This window comes from Zalophus californianus, chromosome 16 (assembly GCF_009762305.2).
Source record: "Zalophus californianus isolate mZalCal1 chromosome 16, mZalCal1.pri.v2, whole genome shotgun sequence".
NCBI lineage: Eukaryota > Metazoa > Chordata > Mammalia > Carnivora > Otariidae > Zalophus > Zalophus californianus.
In genome coordinates, this window is record NC_045610.1 from 51,280,764 (window position 1) to 51,302,183 (window position 21,420).

A 21,420-nucleotide genomic window follows, 5' to 3' on the forward strand; every position below is an offset into this window, starting at 1 on the left:
AGAAACTTGATTGTTTATAGTTTTGTGTTATGAATAAAGCTGCCATAAACATTCATTTCTCTTGAGTATATACCTAAGAATGAAACTGCTGAAACACAGAGTAGGTGTGTATTTAACTTCAGAAATTTCCAGTTTTCCAAAGTGGTTGTACCATATATTACATTCCTATCCATAGTGTATGAAAGTTCTAGGTACTCTACATTCCCATTATTGCTTGATATTGTCAGTCTTTTTCAGTTTTAACCATTTAACCAGTGTGTATATTTTGTAATTTTAGTCATTTAGTGGTATCTTGTGGCTTTAATTTGCATTTCCTTGATGATAAGTCTTGTTGACTTTCTATATACTTATTGGCCTTTTGTATATTTTTTTTTCTGTGAAGTGTCCTTAACTGGCTTCTCCTTTTATTACTGGTTTGTAGGAGTTCTTCATATATTCTGGGTAAGAGGTTCTTTGTCACATATGGATATTTTGAATATTTTATTCCAATCTGTGGCTTGCTTCTTCACTTTTTTAATGGAAGCTTTTGATGAACAGAAAGTTTTGATTTTGGTGAAGTCTAATGTCTCTTTCTCTCTTTCCCCAAAAAAGCCTTCTGGGATTTTTAACTGGGATTGTATTGAATCTTAAAAGATACAGAGAAGAAATGACTGATATGATCATCTACTATACTCCTATGCATCAGGTTTCTCTGTTAACCACAGCTCTGATTCCGGTTGTTTCCATTCTTCTCCAAGCAGTGTATTAAAACTGAAAGGCCTGAAGTATTCCAGACGATGAAAATCAGGTTTTTGTCCTTGTTGCAGTTCATGTTGAGGCACAAGGTAAAGAGCTTCATAGTTTCTTTTATCTTTTGATCCATGAATTGCAAATGAATTGAATTTTGTCACATTTGGTGGAAAATAACTCCAAGGAAGATAAGCTCTGCCTTTCCATTTTGTCTCTCCTCTAGACACTTTGTATGACAGAGCAAGTTCTTTTTTCCACACATTTCTTCTTCCAGAGAGTAAGGGCACCAAATGTTGTCCATGAGGACAAAGTTCAACTTCTAAATACTGTCCAGTTATGTCATTCGAGAAAAATGTTTCCACAACTTTATAATCCCAGAGTTCATTGTAAGGTTTTCCTGGTTCTCCAAGTGGGGCTGGAGGATCACTGAAAAATGGAGCACTAACTTCCACCATCACCCTTCCATCACCTGGATTCAGCCGGACAAATACTGGCTCATGCTTCACTGGAAAACCATCCCAAGTGTGTTCAATTTTAAAATCCATCTGAAGATCCGGTAGGCTCTTTTCCACGCTACACTCAGTTCGCAGCTTTCTGGGGAGGTGACTGAAACTCTCGGTATTTCTGACTAAGGTGGAAGAGTTGGTATATATATATAGGACCCTCCCTATCGCCTTCCAAGGATATAAAATTGGTAGATATAATATTTTTTCATGTAGCCATGGTTGAAAACAAGAAAAAAACTACCTCTTTTGGAAGACAAGCCTAGAGAAACTGATCAGCCCTAGACTTTGAGAAAGCTATAGTACATGTATATTAAAAGTTAAGCATAACCACAAGTATATAACTTCAAAAGTGGATAAAAGAGGGAAAGAGGTATTTTTTAAAAACCCACTCAATCAATAAAAAAAATAGAAAATGGGGGGAAAAAAGAACATAGAAAAGAGTAAACCAAGTAGGATGAGAGTAATCCAGAAACAAGGAATTATCTTAGATCAAGTAGAGAGGACTTTCCAAGGAATGGCAATTATACCCACAGCAAATCTTCCAATAACAACAATGTAACCCTGAAGATACTGGAACAATAGCCTCAAAATGTTACAAGAAAAGTTAACTGTCAAGATACAATTTTAATTTCCTTCTCTCTATAGCACTTACATTATGTATTTATTGTCTACTCCATGAGGACCTAGTCTTGTACACTGTCCCATACCCTTAGTAAAATGCATAGTCCAAAATAAGGAATTTAAGAGGGGGGGCCAGCATTGGGAGAAAAGGGAAGAAGGAGATAGAAATACATAGCTTCTCTGCTCTAAGTTTTCCCAAGACCAGACTGAATCAGAGCACCTCCAAAAGCATACAGTCTCATCATTCAAAGTATATTTTCAAGATAGAATATTCTACAGAAAGATAAAATTGAAGTTTCTTCTTTCTTTTTTTTTACCTGATTCATCAATAGCTGATTTTCCTTCTAATTTCAAGAACACTTCATTCAAAGTTGTCATGGAAACACCGTAATTCTCAACGCCCTGGTTAGAGCATCTGTCAAGATCCCTGTAAAGATCTAAAAGTAGTCGCAAAAATGCATTAGAAGAATATAATTTGTAAAGAGATTGATAGTAACTATATTTTTCAACAATAGGGAACATGTGTGATAGGTGAAAAGCATTCATAAGAAACAAAGCTATGATATAGACATTCCCTTATTTCTAAAATAATCTATACAGTGTGTGTCCATGTCTTGACTATAAAATTGTAATCATCTATGTTTCATTCTTGGAAAGCTACATATGTAGAGTTCTTTAAGAAATATTATGTTTTATTTATTCTGTTTTTTAAAAATTAATTCTGTTTGATAATGGGCAGTGTAATAAATGAACTGAATGCTTGCGGTCTCCCATAAATCCGTATGTTGAAACCTTACCCTCCAGGTGTGAGGTATTAGGAGGTAGGGGCTTTGGGAGGTAATTAGGATTAGATGAAGTCCTGAGGGTGGAGCTTTGATTAATGGGATTAATGCCTTTGAAAGAGTCACAAGAAAGCTGGCTTCCTCTCCCTGCTCCTTGCCAAATGGGAATACAAGAAGTCTGCACTCTGCAACCCCAAAGAGGTAATTCACTAGAACCCCAAGGTGCTGGAACCCAGATCTTGGACTTCCCAGCCTACAGAACCATCAAAAATCAGTCTGCTGTTTGTAAGCCCCCCAGCCTATGGTATGTGTTATAGCACCCCCAACTGACTAAGGTAGGAAATACTAAATTCTAAAACCTTGTTAATTCAGGAATATTATTCTAAAAACTGAGAGAAGAATGCTCTTGGGAATAACTAGTAGGCAGTAAAATAACAAATGCAAAATAACTAATGTTTATAGAAATAATTAGGTGCTGCACAATCTTCCCTAGTTTAGAGAAATATATAAGTTAAAGGAAAGGATAAAGTATGTATGTAACTTTGCATTTACTCTATCTCTCTTTTTCAGCTTCTGACCACGGTATGAAGAGACTTCAAAGAAGGTAGGTCTTGAGAGACAAACCAAAAGAGACTCTTAACTATAGGAAACACACTTAGGGTTGCTGGAGGGGAGGGAGGTTGGGGGGATTGGGTAACTGGGTGACGGGCATTAAGGAGGGCACTTGATAGAATGAGCACTGGGTGTTATATGCAACTGATGAATCACCGAACTCTACCTCTGAAACTAATTATACACTATATGTTAATTAATTGAATTTAAATAAAAAATTAAAAGGGACATCATGCTGCAAAAAAATTTTTAAAAAGAAGGTAGGTCTTTATAGGAATTAGTAGGTCATTTGGCGGGTTTTTGTTTGTTTGTTTTGTTTTTTAAGATACTGGGAATAGTTTGGGGGAAGTTCAGGAAAATGTGAAGTAGAATAAAGGAGAAACTAATTCAAATATTGGGAGAAATTAAAGGTATCTATCTTAAGGGTATGTTAGATAAATATAGAGATGTAGTCATGATTTCTAAGTGTTGGTTCTTTTTCAGTCTTTCTTTAAATTGCGCATTCCCTTTTGAAATGCATTTAACAAATAATCAGGTAACACTTTGTTTTGTGGGTTTCATAAAGGTTTCTGCTTCCATAGGTCATGTATATCAAAGACATGGTATACACATCTAAGACTGCAGTGATCACTGATTCTAAGATAATACATTTCATCATCTTTTACCATATTTGAAATGAGAATGTATCACAAATGCTGGTCTGTCATTGTCTGTTTCTTTCTTGGTAGCACATCCTAGAGCTGAGGCTGTCTTAGACTTGGAGAAATACCATAGCTTCTATGTCAGGTATGAGTCCAGGTGCCGTGCTTATTTTTAATATTTTAATAATATATTTAAATATACTAAATCATTTAATCCTCATGAGAATCCTATAAAGTTAGTACTCTCATTATTCCCTTGTTACAAATAGGGAAATTGAAGTACAGAAAAGTAATATAACCTGTCCAGGATAATGGAGCTCCTAACAGCCCTGCTGGGATTTGAACCTACCCAGGCTGGCTCTAGTATCCCAGCTTTCAATCACCACACCCTACTGTCTAGTACTCTATTTCCTTATGAACCATGATTATGGCAGGCTTATTGATTCAAGCAGGCAGCTCCAGAGCCATTATCCTCCATTAAAAGCTAGCAAATTCCTTGAACTCAAAATAAACACATTCTACGGTTATACTTTTTTTTTCTTTTTTTAATGCAACCTACCTCAAAACTCTTGGCAAATGAAATCATATTGGGAGACCGGGTAGAAAAGCCTGGAGGCAATGAGCCTCCAGGCTTCCGTATTTGCGGCAAAGCTGTGAGCTTAGAATGTTTGGCAACATACAGGTTGATCATAATTACTATTTGGTTACTTAGATTATAACATCATGTCACGGTGTTTATAATAAAACCATCTACATGTGGCAGCGTACCATTCCCTTCGCTCCCATTTAACACTCTATGCTGTTTTCACAGACCCCTCCTTGCCCGGACCAGGTTCTCTCATTCATTCCTGAAACCAATGTCCCAAATATTCTTAATTTTAGCTTGATGTGGTCCTGTACCTCTTAACTGCCCAGATTGCCACTTGAAGCATATTTAGCATCTTTTGCCTCAGTTTCCTCATAAGTGATCTGGGGATAATATCAGGGGCTAATATTAGCAGTAACTTTGGGGAATATTAAAGGATTATGCACAGTGCCATGCGCTTAGCAAGAATAAAAATGTCATCGATCATTCTTGAGGCCACCATTATCATTAGTAACAATGTTATAAATCATTCTGTGGTCTCTATGTTCTGTTACCTGGAAATTTGTTTGTCCTCTCCAAAGGCAAAATATATATGAGCTTTTCTTCACTTTGTGCTGTTAATTTGGCATCAGGGATGTGCTGTTTAACAAGTGATGTTATATTGTCTGGATCACACATTTCATTCAGATGCAAACTAACATTTAAAAAGAGCATGTTAATGCTATTTTTATCCAAAACCATCTCTACAAACAACTGTAGTATGTTTGTCACTTCATTAATATTTATGAGACAAAATATATATATATAATGGAAGAAGCAAGACTTAAAAATAAATAGTCCAAAGATAGTCCACATTAATATAGTCTAAACTATATAATCTAGAGGCACTAGTATAAGGGATAATAACTCAGGGATTATTATTTGGAGGAAAGATATATTCAGCTAGATGTTGGCTGAAGTGAGGTAGAGGAAATGCCTGATTTTGTCTCCATCTATCCAAAAGCTCAGCTTTGAATTTCCCCTTTGCAGTAAAGTATGGGTTTTGCAAAAACTAAGACTTGAACATGGTGAACACAGACACAGGGGTAACTTGATAGAGTCACTAAGAATATGGTCCTAAAGATACAAATGTAGGGATCCTAAGGGGTATGTGCACCCCAATGTTTATAGCAGCAATGTCCACCATAGCCAAAGTGTGGAAGGAGCCAAGATGTCCATCGACAGATGAATGGCTAAAGAAGAGGTGGTATATATACACAATGTAATATTATGCAGCCATCAAAAGGAATGAGATCTTGCCATTTGCAACGACGTGGATGGAACTGGAGGGTGTTATGCTGAGTGAAATAAGTCAATCAGAGAAAGACATGTATCATATGACCTCACTGATATGAGGAATTCTTAATCTCAGGAAACAAACGGAGTGTTGCTGGAGTGGCGGGGGGTGGGAGGGATGGGGTGGCTGGGTGATAGACATTGGGTAGGTATGTGCTATGGTGAGCGCTGTGAAGTGTGCAAGACTGTTGAATCACAGATCTGTACTTCTGAAACAAATAATGCAACATATGTTAAGAAAAAAGAAAAAGAAGAAGATAGCAGGAGGGGAAGAATGAAGGGGAGTAAGTCGGAGGGGGAGACGGACCATGAGAGATGATGGACTCTGAAAAACAAACTGAGGGTTCTAGAGGGGAGGAGGGTAGGGGGATGGGTTAGCCTGGTGATGGGTATTAAAGAGGGCACGTTCTGCATGGAGCACTGGGTGTTATGCACAAACAATGAATCATGGAACACTACATCAAAAACTAATGATGTAATGTATGGGGATTAACAAAACAATAAAAAAAAATAAAAAAAAAAAAGAACATGGTCCTAATGTCCCACAGATCCACATTCCAGAACTCAGGCTTAAGGTCTTCCAGTATCAAATTTCCATTAAAATTCCAATCAGTGTTCTAATACTCAGCTCTCAAAGAATTTCAAAAGGCAGATTAATATAAACTATGCATGTGATCACACAGAGCCTTGCACTAAGTAAACCTTCAATATATGTTAGCCGATTTTATCATTTTTATTGTCCAAAATTTATTCAAGTCAAAGCTGATCTGTCTTCTTGGTGAGAACATGTCAAGTTCTTCATGGAATCATCAAATTTTAGAAGCACCATTATTAGTCACATCCACTGAAATTTACTGAGGCTATCAAATGATGAGGACATCACTTTGATGACACAAACCTAAAAAATCAATTTTAGATAAAACTATTCTGTGTTTACAAGGCCCTGTGCAATGCATGATCCAGGATCCCAAACAGAAAGAATAGAGAACTTTCCCTAGGGGAGCTTGGAACATAGCAGTAATATAAAGGGGCATGTTATAGAAGAAGTGAGGAAGAGGGAAGTTAAGTCAATTAAGCAATGTGGGTATTACTACTGCTATTATATAAATGAAATTACTGAGGATCAAAGACTGGTTAATTAAGTTGCCTGAGGCAACAATTCAAAATAGTGCTGCCCGGGTTCCAGAAAAGAGGAGGCTTATTAAGGAGAAAATATTCAAAAAAGACTTTCAAGAATGGATAAGACTTGAACTTGGCTAAAATGGGTTGGAAGAAGACATGTCCAACAGACGTCCTACCTCCAGCAGAGAGAAGACAACTAAACCACAGAACATACTTAGAAAACAGTGAGGGGTCCATTTTAGTTGGAAGGTATTGATTCAATTAGATTGTACCAAGCAATTATGATGGAATGGTAGATTTGATCAGATTAAACCCTCAGTAAATAATGTATGGAATACATTTAACCTCTGAGGATGAAGTGCCTTAAATTATTTTTTAAGAAACACTAAGATTGGGCCCCTGGTTAAGTGTCTGCCTTTGGCTGAGGTCAGGATCCTGGAGTCCCAGGATCGAGTCCTGCATCAGGCTTCCTGCTCAGCAGGGAGTCTGCTTCTCCCTCTGACCCTCCCCCCTTTCATGCTCTCTCTCTCTCTCTCTCTCATTCTCTCTCTAAAATAAATAAATAAATCTTTAAAAAAAAAGAAATACTAATATTTTAGCAGGAAGTATAGGGAGAGATTCATATCACACCTGTAATCTTGGCCCAAAGATTCTACCACTTTAAGTAATGTGAAATTGGGTATATTACTAAAACTCCCTGACACGTCAGAGGCTGAAAATAACATCTTCTTACAGTTATCTGAAGCATTAAATATGATTATATGAGTATCCCATATGTAAATATCTTAGCAAGAACCTAGAGCATAGCCAATATGGAATAAGTGATAGACATTACTTAATAATAATAATAATAATTAATAATGATATTAATTACTATCAAGAAGAGAAGATAGAAAAGAAGGGAGAAGATGAAGTCAGAAACAGAGAGGAGACTTGAAATTGTCACGATGAACAAAAAGAAGCATTGGAAAAATGTTGAGAGAGGGATGGAATGTCACTAAAATTCTCTTTGCAAACAATGTGTTGTGAAAATATTTTCCAAAAATGTTGTTTAAACTGAGCTTAATCATCCTTGTAGTCTCCATGTCTACAGTCCTACCTGCCCTTCGTTCTAGCTAAGAAAGAGATCAGTTGTTTTAACACAGCGCTCTTGAAAGGATCTTAATAATTTTGTAGCCTACTTTCACATACTAATACTGAGATCTCTTGTCTGCAACATGTTCTAATATGTCTCCAACAGCACAGGTGGTACCTCAAATGGTAGCCGATGCCCCATTTCTTCTTCAGGAATAGAGAAGAGCCCGCACACTTCAGCCTCCCATTGGATATAAACACCTTCCTATCTAAGCAGAAAAGAAAAACAAAGCATTGTATCAAGAGGTTATCCTCTCACTGTTTATAAAAGAACAAATCCATTAACAAATAATGCATTTTAGGAGCATGACCCACTAAAATATTTGCATTCTAATTCTGGTCGTATGTAAGCCAATTTCTTTGTTATCCAATAACTTAAATGATATGTTAGTTTGTTCTCTAGTATGTTGAGAAAAATTATCATACAATGGGAGGATCTGTTTCAAGCCAACTGACATTCCTACTGAATAAAACATAATATACATTTGAGAGTATGCTATACATTTACAACCAATGAATTGCTTTGCGATAGGATCAGAATACATCTGTGGGACAATGTACATGGAGATGCAGACTTTCAAATGAACAACAGCAAGAATCTCCTGTCTTCATGAAAGTCACACATACACCCACAGCAGGTGTGTTGGAACTTATCTACACATATTTCACTCATGTCCCTAATTTCTCACTAAGACACATGAGAGAAAACCGAGAACCACCATGAAAGGACATCATGGAACTTGAAGGCATTAGGCTAAGTGAGATAAATCAGAGAAAGAGAAAGACAAATACTCTATGATCTCACTTATATGTGGAATCTAAAAAAAAAGTTCACCAGCCAGGATGTCAGCCTCATCCATGAACTGGGTACTGAAGAGAATGACTCTATCAGATTTCCTCTCTTTTAGGAGGTTCCATACACAGTGCCTTGAAAGAGGATCTGATCCAGCAGTTGGTTCGTCCAATAGCAAAACCTGAACAGTAGGGAAACATAAAATCATTTTCCACTTTCAGGTAAATTTTTTTTAAAAGCAATATATGTGTAAAAGTGTTTGGGAGAAATATCTTACTACTTAATTTTTCACTTGAACAATTCTTTTATATTTACCATTTGCAAATGCAGTCGGATGGAATACACTAGTTCCACAGTCCTCAAGCTCATTCACCAATAATTAGGGCTCGACTTACCTGAGGATTTCCTAAAATGGCAATCCCAAAAGTTAGTTTCCTTTTTTGTCCACCGCTTAAATTTTGAGCAAGAATATCTTGAATATTTTCCATCTCCAAGTCCCTTAAAACTTGTTGTATCTAACCAAAAAAGAAAGAAAAGAAGAGGAGAGAAGAGAAGAGAAAAGGATGTTTAGTCCAAAACCCAGCATGTTTGTTTTAAAAACACAATCCTTTTGCTGTTCGTTGCCAAGGGCCTTTTTGCCCTTTCGATGATGCACCATGCAGAAATAACACAAATACATTTAGAACTTTCTAGATAAATGATTTCATGTTCGCGGTTGTGTGACATCTAATATGTTCCTCTACCTCTTGTTCCATTTCATGTGGCTGAATCCCCTTTATTTTAGCGAAGAGCCTGAGATTTTCTTTCACAGTGAGGAAGCCAAATTGCACATTGGATTGTGGACAGACTCCAGTGAGCTTGCTAACGGTTTTGGAGTCAGTCATTTCCGAAAGGGTGTGATTATAGATTGTGACTGAACCTAGAAGCAGAAAAGTTGACAGTTAGCAACAGGATAACATGCCATGGTTCATTTAAGATGTTTTAAAGTGAAAAACAATGGGTGTCAAACACTAGGGTCTTTTTTTTTTTTTAAGATTTTATTTATTTTTTTTTGACAGAGACAGCAAGAGAGGGAACACAAGCAGGGGGAGTGGGAGAGGGAGAGGCAGGCTTCCCGCTGAGCAGGGAGCCTGATGCAGGGCTCGATCCCAGGACCCTGGGATCATGACCTGAGCCGAAGGCAGATGCTTAACGACTGAGCCACCCAGGTGCCTCCAAACACTAAAGTCTTTTAAGCATACAGGATCTATAAGGAATACACTATTGACTAAAAATGTAATGTTCACAATTTATCTGAACCAGTTGGAGTGACTATTCATAAAGCTACTTATCTTGAAATATTTAAACCACCAAGATTTTCCTAAATAAACAGAACATACATCTATTAAAAGAATAACTTGAAGAAACTTGTGAAACTTGTGTCTTAAGTACCTGAGGGTGACTAGGAGTTAATGAAACTACTAACTACTGAAATTAACCAATAAAACTAATTAATAAAATGCAGAGTTAATTTATTTGCCCATGTTCTTGCCTCTAATTATCTCCTCACCTGATGTTGGGATGGACAGTCCACTGAGCATGTTTAACAGGGTCGTTTTCCCAGCTCCACTGTGACCAAGGAGGGCAGTGATCTGGCCTTCATATATGTCAAATACCAGACCTGGCATTATTACAAAAAGAAATTCCACTCAGAGCCTACATGTTAACTTTACATTCTCCAAAAAAAAATTTTTTTTCAAGATTTTATTTTTTTATTTAGAGAGTGAGAGCAGAGCAGGGGGAGGGGCAGAGGGAGAGGAAGAGAGAGAATCTCAAGCAGACTCCATGCAGCGTGTGGAACCCGATGTGGGGCTCGATCTCAGGACCCTGAGCTCATGACTTGAGCCAAAATCAAGAGTCCAACACTTCACCAACTAAGCCACTCAGGTGCCCCACATTCTCCAAAACTTTTATAATTTCTTATAGCATGTGTATATTTGGCTAGCAATATTCAAAATAAAATCCATCCCCAAATCCTTCCCTTTAAAATTGTATCTCCTATGATACAAACTTTAAAGCTATAGCATTGTCATGATTATATTATTATGTGATTAACAATTTTTTGGATAAGGGCAGTTTTGTCATTACAAATAGGCTGACTATAATAAAGATCATTTATTAGGATTAGGGAGTGTGACGAGTTGAAAATAAAGAACTTCATGATGCAGCCATACATCTTTCAAACCTGTAAGGTATCGATGGCACACCCTGACTTTCTAAAATTGTTCTATGTTTCTACATTCACTCAGAAGGAAACGCAATGTGTTGAAATGAAGGAGAATTGTGGTGTCTGGAATATATCAGTTCTTTATCCCCACGAAGACAGTACAACAATGAGGCATAGTCACCAAATCAAACAGCCGTAAATATGATGTTAGCTCATTACCTTTCAAGGCTTCTACTTTTTCATGATTTCCTTTTCCATATTCTTTCCTAAGATTTCTTATTCTGAAAAAAAAAAAAAAAGAGGAAAATGTTTTAAGGACACCGTGGAAGTAGACAGAGGATTGAGAATTCAAGTCTTTGGAGTTGTGAGAAAGTTCTGGGAGCTCTTTCCCTCACGCGGGCCCAGGTGATGGGAAAGGCTTTCCTGAGGAAACAATGGCAAATTGAATGATGAACAAAGGTTGAGCAAAGACCCAGGGAAGTTAGGGATTTCTAGTTGTTTGGAAACAAAGCAATCAGCATTGAATAACACGCATCTATCATCTCAGAGGGAAGACATGCATGGCATGAGTACCCTAACTTAGGTTTTCCTCCCATCTCTCTGGATGCCAATCTCCCCTTTTCTGCATCACTTGCCTCTTCCTTCTATTCTTCATCAGGAAGCAAAGAGGAGAGAGACAGAGTAAATCACAGAGAAAAGGAGAAGAATGACGAGGGACGTGATGACAGTGTCTGTCGTAAAGACAGCAGTCACAGAGAGAAAACAGCACCAAAAAGAGAGCAAAAAGAAAATGAGAGAAATGGAAATATGAAGATTATTTATTCCCTGATGTTTGTCGTTCTGCAATAAGATATTCGTAAATAAAAACGCTGACAATGTGGGAAAGCAAAGTGCTTTTAACATTAATGGTGGCATTTCACAAGTGGAATGGCCTGGACGTAGGTGGGTACAAAGAAGCACCCTGGAAATCTTTGTCACACCAGTATTTTGCTGGAGAGACCTCTGGTCTCTGACCTGTTCTCCCTTTGCAATTTGTGTAATTTATTTATTACCTGATGGCTTCTTTCCCGCGGAATTCTGGAGACACTGGTTCAAAAGAGTCGTTGGATGAAGAATCTGAATCTATTTCATTCTCAAGGGCCACATGATCAGCCCTTTGGTGTTGAAACCAAAAAGAGGATTTCAGAAAAAACCAAGGAGAACGTCGATGTCCATATTCAGCTACGCGAACAGGAGGCAATTGAACATTGCATCAGTCACCACTTTAAGGATTAGTGACCTCAGGACAGCTTGTCAAGGCAACTGCTTTGGGAAGTATTTAGACACCCTTAAGATCCGGTCCCAAGCACTAGCTTTCTTCATCTAGCGCTAATATAAGCACTAATAGTACAATTATCCTTCATCCCTTGCAAGCGTCTCTTTTTAAAAAGAAACAATTTAAAGTATTGCGGTAGAATGAGATCTTAGAAAGCGATTCTATAAGCAAAGTGCAGAATACCGTTGGGCTCATTTTAGAAATTTGGGGGAAAAAAATGCTTGATAGTTTATACCCAATATGTTGTAGACAGTTATTTTATAGAAATGCACGGAATGAAATTGCATTGAATGACAATTAGGTTACTACTTACTGGGCAAAATTTTGTCAAAATATAATGTCAAAGCCAAATACAGAAGAGCATCAAAAACCAACATGAAAAGAGTAGCTATTATTAGGTATGGGTTGTCTGAAGAATCCCAATGGATGTTAGAATTCACATCATAGTCCAAATGTATAAGCTGGAAAAAAGATACATACATTGAATTTTAAAAAGATAAATAGAGTATTAAGAATTATTATTGTCTTATCTCTGCTAAACCCTGGGATTGAAAAGATAAATAAAACACAGTTCCTGTCTTCACAGAGCTCCAATCTATTGGAAGACATAGCAGTGAATCCATCTAGCTACAAAGCAATTTGGGAAGTTAGTGGAAGTAGGTACTAAGGACTTAGAGACCCATGGGAAAAAGTAGGCAAATCCTCTGGGAAGTAAAAACTCAAAGGAGGGGTTGCCTAAGGATTTCATCAGGTGTAGGATGGGGGCAGAGGGGACATTCTAGAAAGGGGATACTATTTGAAAGTAAGAACATGAAAAGCTGAAAGTACTTCAGTGGTCACAAGAATAATTTCTTATTATAGTGAAATACAATGAGTTTATACATAACATAACCTTTCATAGCATTTTACAGTTACAATGTCACACCTAGAATTAAATTTTCTGAGAAGAGGTTCAATTTCATGTACAACTGGCCAATTAAAAATAAAAATTTATTTCCATTGAATTCCTGGCTTACAAATACTTGCAATAATATTAAGGGTCATGTTTCCTGTGCACTAAATTAGTTAATTGTTCATTGGGACAACCCATTGAAAGTAAAAGCTGAACCACATCGATAATGGAGTATCAACCTATATGAATGACTTAAAATAAAGCCAGTTACGCTGAGAGAGAAAAATGAAAAACCTGATACCTTAGATGTGCATCTTTACAAAAGCGGATGAGAATTTTGATGCTTAGAACATAGAGCATGAATTCCTCAGAGAGAATTTTTTAATGTTCTGTAAAAAATGAAATAGTTATATTAACTCTTACCTCAGCCATTCCAGTAGTGAAAGCAAAAGGGCTAAGAAGACATAAGGTCCATTCCAAAAATGCAGGAAGATGTCTGTATAATGCAGTGAATCCCAGACTCCCCCAAAAGACAGTAAGGAGAAAGACAACCAATCCAGTAAGGAAAGGTTTCTTTATCAACACGCTCATCAGGAAAGCTAAAGTTATCTGAGAGGAGAGAAAAACTTCAGGTAGTATATAATTCTCTGAGAATCATCAGTAGCATAATAAAAAGAATTTCATAATATAAAAATATATAACATCCAATCCTCCACCCCCACCCCCAGATACTGTCTCATGCAAATACTCATATACTGCAAACAGAAACAGAAGAGGTGTGACCAGAGTTGGTGAGAAATGACTGGTTTCTCTGAGAGAGAGAGAGAGAGAGATTAAATTTACCAACTCACCAAAGACAGGCCATAGAAGAGAAAGAGGGTGAACACCACCACAAAGCCAGTTAGGACGACAACTTGGGCAGATTTTACAATAAGAGCCATCAAAGTAGCCACAATAAAGATGAAACCAGCATACATCAAACCCCAGGAGAGCCTAGCACAGAAACGTAGCATCAGTTCAAGGGCTGGTACTTTATCACTTTATTTATGCACTTACTCTGCAAATGATTTGGGAAGCTTACCCCATATCAAGAGTAAAGGGATTACCCTATATCAAGAGCTAAGAGATTAGAAAACTTCTCTGTCCCCAAAGTTCATATGCTACCGGGGAAGGTAGACAATAAGTACACAGGTAAAATAGGTGACTAATTGCAAAACAAAGAAATAGACTGAGTCATATAATGAGGGTAACTGGGAACAGTTTTCTGGGAAAACATCTACGACCTACATGTCCGTTCTGGACTTCTTCTTTCAGTAAAGTATAAACACCATGAACAAAAACCAGACAATGAAGCAGGGATCAGCAAACTTTTTCTCTGATGAGCCAGATAGTAAATCTTCCAGGCTTTTCAGACCATACGGTCTCTTGCAACTACTGAAGTCTGCCTTTGTGGGCACGGATAATGTTCAAATGACGGGGCTTTGCTCCAATAACAATTTATTTGTAGACACTGACGTTTGAATTTCACATATGCTTTTGTGTGCCACAAAATATTATTGTTCTTTTGGGGCGCCTGGGTGGCTCAGTCATTAAGCGTCTGCCTTCGGCTCAGGTCATGATCCCAGGGTCCTGGGATCAAGCCCCGCATTGGGCTCCCTGCTCCGCGGGAAGCCTGCTTCTCCCTCTCTCACTCCCCCTGCTTGTGTTCCCTCTCTTGCTATGTCTCCCTCTGTCAAATAAATAAATAAAATCATTTAATAAAAAATATTATTGTTCTTTTGATTTTTTTAGGTGTTTTCATAAAAGCCATTCCTAGCTTGCAGATTGTTCAAAAAAGGGCCATAGTTTGCCAACCCCTGATATAGACAATCAGATATAGATTAGGTATAGATCGGATATACACAGGCTTAGAAATACAGAGATACAGAAAGACAGGTGGATACACAGATATGTTTTTCTTGCTATCAATGCCAAAGAAACAGGAAGAAAGTTCTTTATAGGGGAAAGAGAACAAGCTTTCTAATCATACAGACATAGGTTCAGGTTTTCTGTGCTGCACTGTAACTATATGATCTGAGAGGTAGAATCTCTTTAAATTTCCTTATTGTCTATTGAAAAATAATAAGAGAATGAAACAAAATATTGTATGTTATGTGTTTAATGTGGCCACTGGTTTATAACAAGTCCACGATGAACACTTAACTTTCTTTACTTCAAAGTTTAAATGCCCTCATGTTTTGGGAAGTCTTGCCTAATTGTAACAATGCTCTTTGCTCAATCACTTCTGTTCCTCTGAGATTGTTCATCTCTCTGTGTCCCATAAACTTCTAATTTCATTCATATGCGGTATCAATAGAATGTTACAGCCTTTTCTTACACAGGAAAAGTCCTGTTTTTTTTTAACCTTCCCTTGTTGGATTTATTTGGTTTCTCCTTTCTTTTTATCATATTGTTTACTTTTCTCTGACTCTGTAGATTTCTATTTTTTAAAAAAAAATATAGTGAGCAAAATTTTCTTCAGTATTGAGCTCCAGAATTAAAAAAAAAAGAGAACCAGGAAAACTTCCATTCTAGATCAAACCAGCAATCCACTTTCTCCACTTTTACACTCAGTTACTTGAATATTTCTGGGGAAAAAAAATAAATTTGGTTTAAATTGGCAGCATTAAAAATGTGGGGTCTTCCTACCCAACTGAACAGTGCCTAATGTCCTTTTCTTTTTTAATTATTTGTTTTTTTAAGTTTAAATTCAATTAACATATAATGTATTATTAGTTTCAGAGGTAGAGATCATTCAGAGGTTATTCATCAGTCTTATATAATACCCAATGCTCTTTACATCACGTGCCCTCCTTAACGTCCATCACCCAGTTACCCCATTCCCCCCACCCCACTCTCCTCCAGAAAGCCTCAGCTTTGTTTCCTATGATCAAGAGTCTCTTATGGTTTGTCTCCCTCTCTGATTTCATCTTGTTTTATTTTTTCCTCTCTTCTCCTATGATCCCCTGTTTTGTTTCTTAAATTCCACATATGAGTGAGATCATATGATAATTGTCTTTTTCTGACTTATTTCACTTAGCACAATACCCTCTAGTTCCATCCATGTCATTGCAAATGGCAAGATTTCTTTTTCTTCCTTCCTTCCTTCCTCGCATCCTTTCTGGCTGAGTAGTATCCCATGGTATATATACCACATCTTCCTTATCCATTCATCTGTCGATGGAAATCTGGGCTTTTTCCACAATTTGGCTGTTGTGGACATCGCTGCTATAAACACTGGGGTGCAGGTGCCCCTTTGGATCACTACGTTTGTATCTCTTTGGTAAATACCCAGTAGTGCAATTCCTAGGTCATAGGGTAGCTCTATTTTCAACTTTTTGAGGAATCTCCATACTGTTTTCCAGAGTGGCTGCACCAGTTTGCATTCCCATCAACAGTGTAAGAGGGTTCCCCTTTCTCCACATCCTTGCCAACATCTGTTGTTTCCTGACTTGTTAATTTTAACCATTCTGACTGGTGTTAGGTGGTATTTCATTGTGGTCTTAATTTGTATTTCCCTGATGCTGAGTGATGTTGAGCATTTTTTCATGTGTCTGTTGGCCATTTGGATGTCTTCTTTGGAAAAATGTCTGTTCATGTCTTCTGCCCATTTCTTGATTGGATCATTTGTTCTTTGAGTATTGAGTTTAATTTCTTTATAGATTTTGGATACTAGCCCTTTATCTGTCATTTGCAAATATCTTCTCCCATTCTGTGGGTTGTCTTTTGTTGACTGTTTCCTTTGCTGTGCAAAAGCTTTTTATCTTGATGAAGTCCAAATAGTTCATTTTTGCCCTTGCTTCCCTTGCCTTTGGAGATGTGTCTACCAAGAAGTCTGCATGGCCGACGTCGAAGAGGTTGCTGCCTGTGTTCTCCTCTAGGATTTTGATGGATTCCTATCTCACATCTTGGTCTTTCATCCATTTTGAGTCTATTTTTGTGTGTGGTGTAAGAAAATGTTCCAGTTTCATTTTTCTGCATGTGGTTTTCCAATTTTCCCAACACCATTTGTTAAATAGACGGTCTTTTTTCCATCAGATATTCTTTCCCGCTTTGTTGAAGATTAGTTGACCATAGAGAGTTGAGGGTCCATTTCTGGGCTCTCTATTCTGTCCCATTGACATTCTATGTGTCTGTTTTTGTGCCAGTACCATACTGTCTTGAGGATGACAGCTTTGTAATAGAGCTGGAAGTACGGAATTGTGATGCCACCAGGTTTGCTTTTCTTTTTTAACATTCCTTTGGCTATTCGGGGTCTTTTCTGGTTCCATACAAATTTTAGGATTCCTTGTTCCAGCTCTGTGAAAAAAAGTTTTTGGTATTTTGATAGGGATTGCATTAAGTGTGTAATTTGCTCTAGGTAACATAGACATTTTAACAATATTTGTTTTTCCAATCCATGAGCACGGAACATTTTTCCATTTCTTTGTGTCTTCCTCATTTTCCTTCATGAGTATTCTATAGTTTTCTGAGTACAGATCCTTTGCCTCTTTGGTTAGGTTTATTCCTAGGTATCTTACGGTTTTTGGTGCAATTATAAATGGGATCAACTCCTTAATTTCTCTTTCTTCTGTCTCATTGTTAGTGTATAGAAATGCAGCTGATTTCTGTGCATTGATTTCATATCCTGCCACTTTGCTGAGTTCCTGTATGAGTTCTAGCAATTTGGGGGTGGAGTCTTTTGGGTTTTCCACATAGAGTATCATGTAATCTGCAAAAAGAGTGAGAGTTTGACTTCTTCTTTGCTGATTTGGATGCCTTTTATTTCCTTTTATTGCCTGACTGCTGAGGCTAGGACTTCTAGTATTATGTTGAACAACAGTGGTGAGAGTGGACATCCCTGTCATATTCCTGACCTTAGGGGAAAAGCTCTCAGTTTTTCCCCATTGATATTCACTGTGGGCTTTTTGTATATGGATTTTTGTGTGTGTGTGTGTGTGTAGATTTTATTTATTTGACAGAGAGAGACACAGAGAGAGAGGGAACACAAGCGGGGGAGTGGGAGAGGGAAAAGCAGGCTTCCCACGGAGCAGGGAGCCTGATGTGGGCCTCAATCCCAGGACCCTGGGATCGCAACCTGAGCCAAATCAGATGCCCAACGACTTTTATGACATTGAGGTATGTTTCCTCTATTCCTACACTGTGAAGAGTTTTAATCAAGAAAGGGTGCTGTACTTTGTCAAGTGCTTTTTCTGCATCTATTGAGAGGATCATATGGTTCTTGTCCTTTCTTTTATTAAAGTAGTGTATCACATTGATTGATTTGCAGATGTTGAACCTGCCTTGCAGCCTAGGAATAAATCCCACCTGGTAATGGTGAATAATCCTTTTAATGTACTGTTGGATCCTATTGATTTGTATCTTGGTGAGAATTTCTGCATCCATGTTCATCAGGGATATTGGTCTATAATTCTCCTTTTTGGTGGGGTCTTTGTCAGGTTTTAGGATCAAGATAATGCTGGCCTCATAGAGTTTGGAAGTTTTCCTTCCATTTCTATTTTTTGAAACAGCTTCAGAAGAATAGGTATTAATTATTCTTTAAATGTTTTATAGAATTCCCCTGGGAAGCCATCTGGCCCTGGACTCTTGTTTGTTGGGAGATTTTTGATTATTGCTTCAATTTCCTTGCTGGTTATGGGTCTTTTCAGGTTTTCTATTTCTCCTTGGTTCGGTTTTGGTAGTTTATACATTTCTAGGAATGCTTCTATTTCTTCCAGATTGCCTAATTTGTTGGCATATAGTTGCTTGTAATATGTTCTTATAATTGTTTGTATTTCTTCAGTGTCGGTTATGATCTCTCTTCTTTCATTCATCATTTTATATACTTGAGTCCTTTCTCTTTTCTTTTTGATAAGTCTGGCCAGGGGTTTATCAATCTTGTTAATTCTTTCAAAGAACAAGCTCCTAGTTTCGTTGATCAGTTCTACTGTTCTTTTGGTTTCTATTTCATTGATTTCTGCTCTGATCTTTATTATTTCTCTTCTCCTGCTGGGTTTAGGCTTTATTTGCTGTTTTTTCTCTAGCTCCTTTAGGTGTAGGGTTAGGTTGTGTATTTGAGACCTTTCTTGTTTCTTGAGAAAGCCTTGTATTACTATATACTTCCCTCTTAGGACTGCCTTTGCTGCATCCCAAAGGTTTTGAACAGTTATGTTTCATTTTCATTTGTTTCCATGAATTTTTTAAATTCTTCTTTAATTTCCTGGTTGACCGATTCATTCTTTAGTAGGATGCTCTTTAGCCTGCATGAATTTGAGTTCTTTCCAAATTCCCTCTTGTGATTGAGTTCCAGTTTCCAAACATTGTGGTCCAAAATTATGCAGGGAATGATCCCCATCTTTTGGTACCAGTTGAGACCTGATTTGTGACCCAGTATGGGATCTATTCTGGAGAATGTCCCATGTGCACTCGAGAATGTGTATTCTGTTGCTTTTGGGTGGAATGCTCTGAATATATCTGTGAAGTCCATCTGGTCCAGTATGTCATTCAAAGCCATTGTTTCCTGGTTGATCTTCTGCTTAGATGATCTGTCCACTGCAGTGAGTGGAGTGTTAAAGTCCCCTACTATTTTTGTATTATTATCGATGTGTTTCTTTAATTTTGTTATTAATTGCTTTATATAATTGGCTGCTCCCATGTTAGGTACATAAATATTTACAATTGTTAGATCTTCTTGTTGGATAGACCCTTTAATTTTGATATAGTGTTCTTCCTCATCTCTTATTACAGTCTTTGGTTTAAAATCTAAGTTGTCTGATACAAGGATTGCTACCCCAGCTTTCTTTTGATGTCCATTAGCATGATAAATGGTTTTCCACTTCCTCACTTTCAATCTGCAGGTGTCTTTGGGTCTAAAATGAGTCTCTTGCAGACAGCATATTGATGGGTCTTGCTTTTTTATCCAATCTGATACCCTGTATCTTTTGATAGGGGCATTTAGCCCATTTACATTCAGAGTAATTATTGAAAGATATTAATTTAGTGCCATTAAATTACCTGTAAAGTCACTGTTTCTGTATACTCTCTCTGTTCCTTTCTGGTCTATGTTACTTTTGGGCTCTCTCTTTGCTTAAAGGATCCCTTTTAATATTTCTTGCAGGACTGGTTTAGTGATCACAAATTCTTTTAGTTTCTGTTTGTCCTGGAAGCTTTTTATCTCTCCCATTTTGAATGACATCCTAACTGGATAAAGTATTCTTGGTTGCATATTTTTCACATTTAGCACCCTGAATATATGATGCCGCTCCTTTCTGGTTTGCCAGGTCTCTGTGGATAGGTCTGCTGCCAGTCTAATGTTTCCACCCTTGTAGGTTAAGGACTTCTTGTCCTGAGCTGCTTTTAGGATTTTCTCTTTGTCTCTGAGATTTGCAAGTTTCAGTATTATATGTTGGGGTGTTGACCTATTTTAATTGATTTTTGAGGAGGTTTCTCTGGGCCTCCGTGAATGCCTGTTTCCTTCCCCAGATTAGGGAAGTTCTCCACTATAATTTGCTCCAATATACCTTCTGCCCCCCCTTCTTCTGGGATCCCAGTTATTCTAATATTGTTTTGCTTTATGGTATCATTTATCTCTTGAATTCTCCCTTCGTGATCCAGTAGTTGTTTATCTCTCTTTTTCTCAGCTTCTTTATTCTCCATCATTTTGTCTTCTTTATCACTAATTCTCTCTTCTGCCTCATTTATCCTAGCAGTTAGAGCCTCCATTTTTTATTGCATTTCATTAATAGCCTTTTTAATTTTGACTTGATTAGATTTTAGTTCTTTTATTTATTCAGAAAGGGATTCTCTAGTGTCTTCTATGCTTTTTTCAAGCCCAGCTAGTATCTTTATAATCATAATTCTGAACTCTAGTTCTGACATTTTACTTATGTCCAGACTGATTAGGTCTCTAGCCATCAGTACTGCCCCTTGTTCTCTTTTTTGAGGTGAGTTTTTCTGTCTTGTCATTCTGTCCTGCAGAAAGTGGTCACTTTTCTGTTTGTAGTTTTGAAGCAATTCTTTTCTTAGATCTCTAGTTGAGTTCACAGGTGTTCAGAATGGTTGGATAGCTATTTAGCCAAATTCCTAGGACCAGATGAAACTCCTACTTCTCTGCCATCTTGTCCTCCCC

General features: G+C 37.5%; 2 protein-coding genes across 6 annotated transcripts in view; both read right to left on the reverse strand.

Moving 5' to 3' along the window:
- ABCA9 (ATP binding cassette subfamily A member 9) overlaps positions 1–21,420 on the reverse strand; it is a 66,937-nt gene that overhangs the window by 31,848 nt on the left and 13,669 nt on the right. For 4 of the 5 annotated variants that reach the window (XR_003525314.2, XM_027626112.2, XM_027626113.2 and 1 more), the window contains 12 exons: positions 14,126–14,267; positions 13,698–13,883; positions 12,696–12,843; positions 12,120–12,288; positions 11,287–11,348; positions 10,411–10,521; positions 9,605–9,780; positions 9,257–9,376; positions 8,904–9,042; positions 8,187–8,277; positions 5,032–5,171; positions 2,174–2,293 (listed from right to left, as the gene is read on the reverse strand). Coding sequence is in view for 4 of the 5 variants with exons in the window: in XM_027626112.2 (XP_027481913.1) it covers positions 2,174–2,293; positions 5,032–5,171; positions 8,187–8,277; positions 8,904–9,042; positions 9,257–9,376; positions 9,605–9,780; positions 10,411–10,521; positions 11,287–11,348; positions 12,120–12,288; positions 12,696–12,843; positions 13,698–13,883; positions 14,126–14,267 (1,604 nt within the window). In the remaining variant the exon portion in view is untranslated. The remainder of the gene's footprint in view (positions 1–2,173; positions 2,294–5,031; positions 5,172–8,186; positions 8,278–8,903; positions 9,043–9,256; positions 9,377–9,604; positions 9,781–10,410; positions 10,522–11,286; positions 11,349–12,119; positions 12,289–12,695; positions 12,844–13,697; positions 13,884–14,125; positions 14,268–21,420) is intronic. The other variant, XM_027626114.2, reaches the window with a different exon arrangement.
- Positions 675–1,274, reverse strand: LOC113939797 (UPF0462 protein C4orf33-like). The gene has a single exon (XM_035724666.1). It carries the CDS (start codon positions 1,272–1,274, stop codon positions 675–677), a length of 600 nt encoding a protein of 199 aa, XP_035580559.1.

Excerpts from the sequence above, each read along its gene's own strand:
- LOC113939797 (XM_035724666.1), bottom strand. The coding sequence starts at position 1,274 with ATGGATTTTAAAATTGAACACACTTGGGATGGTTTTCCAGTGAAGCAT.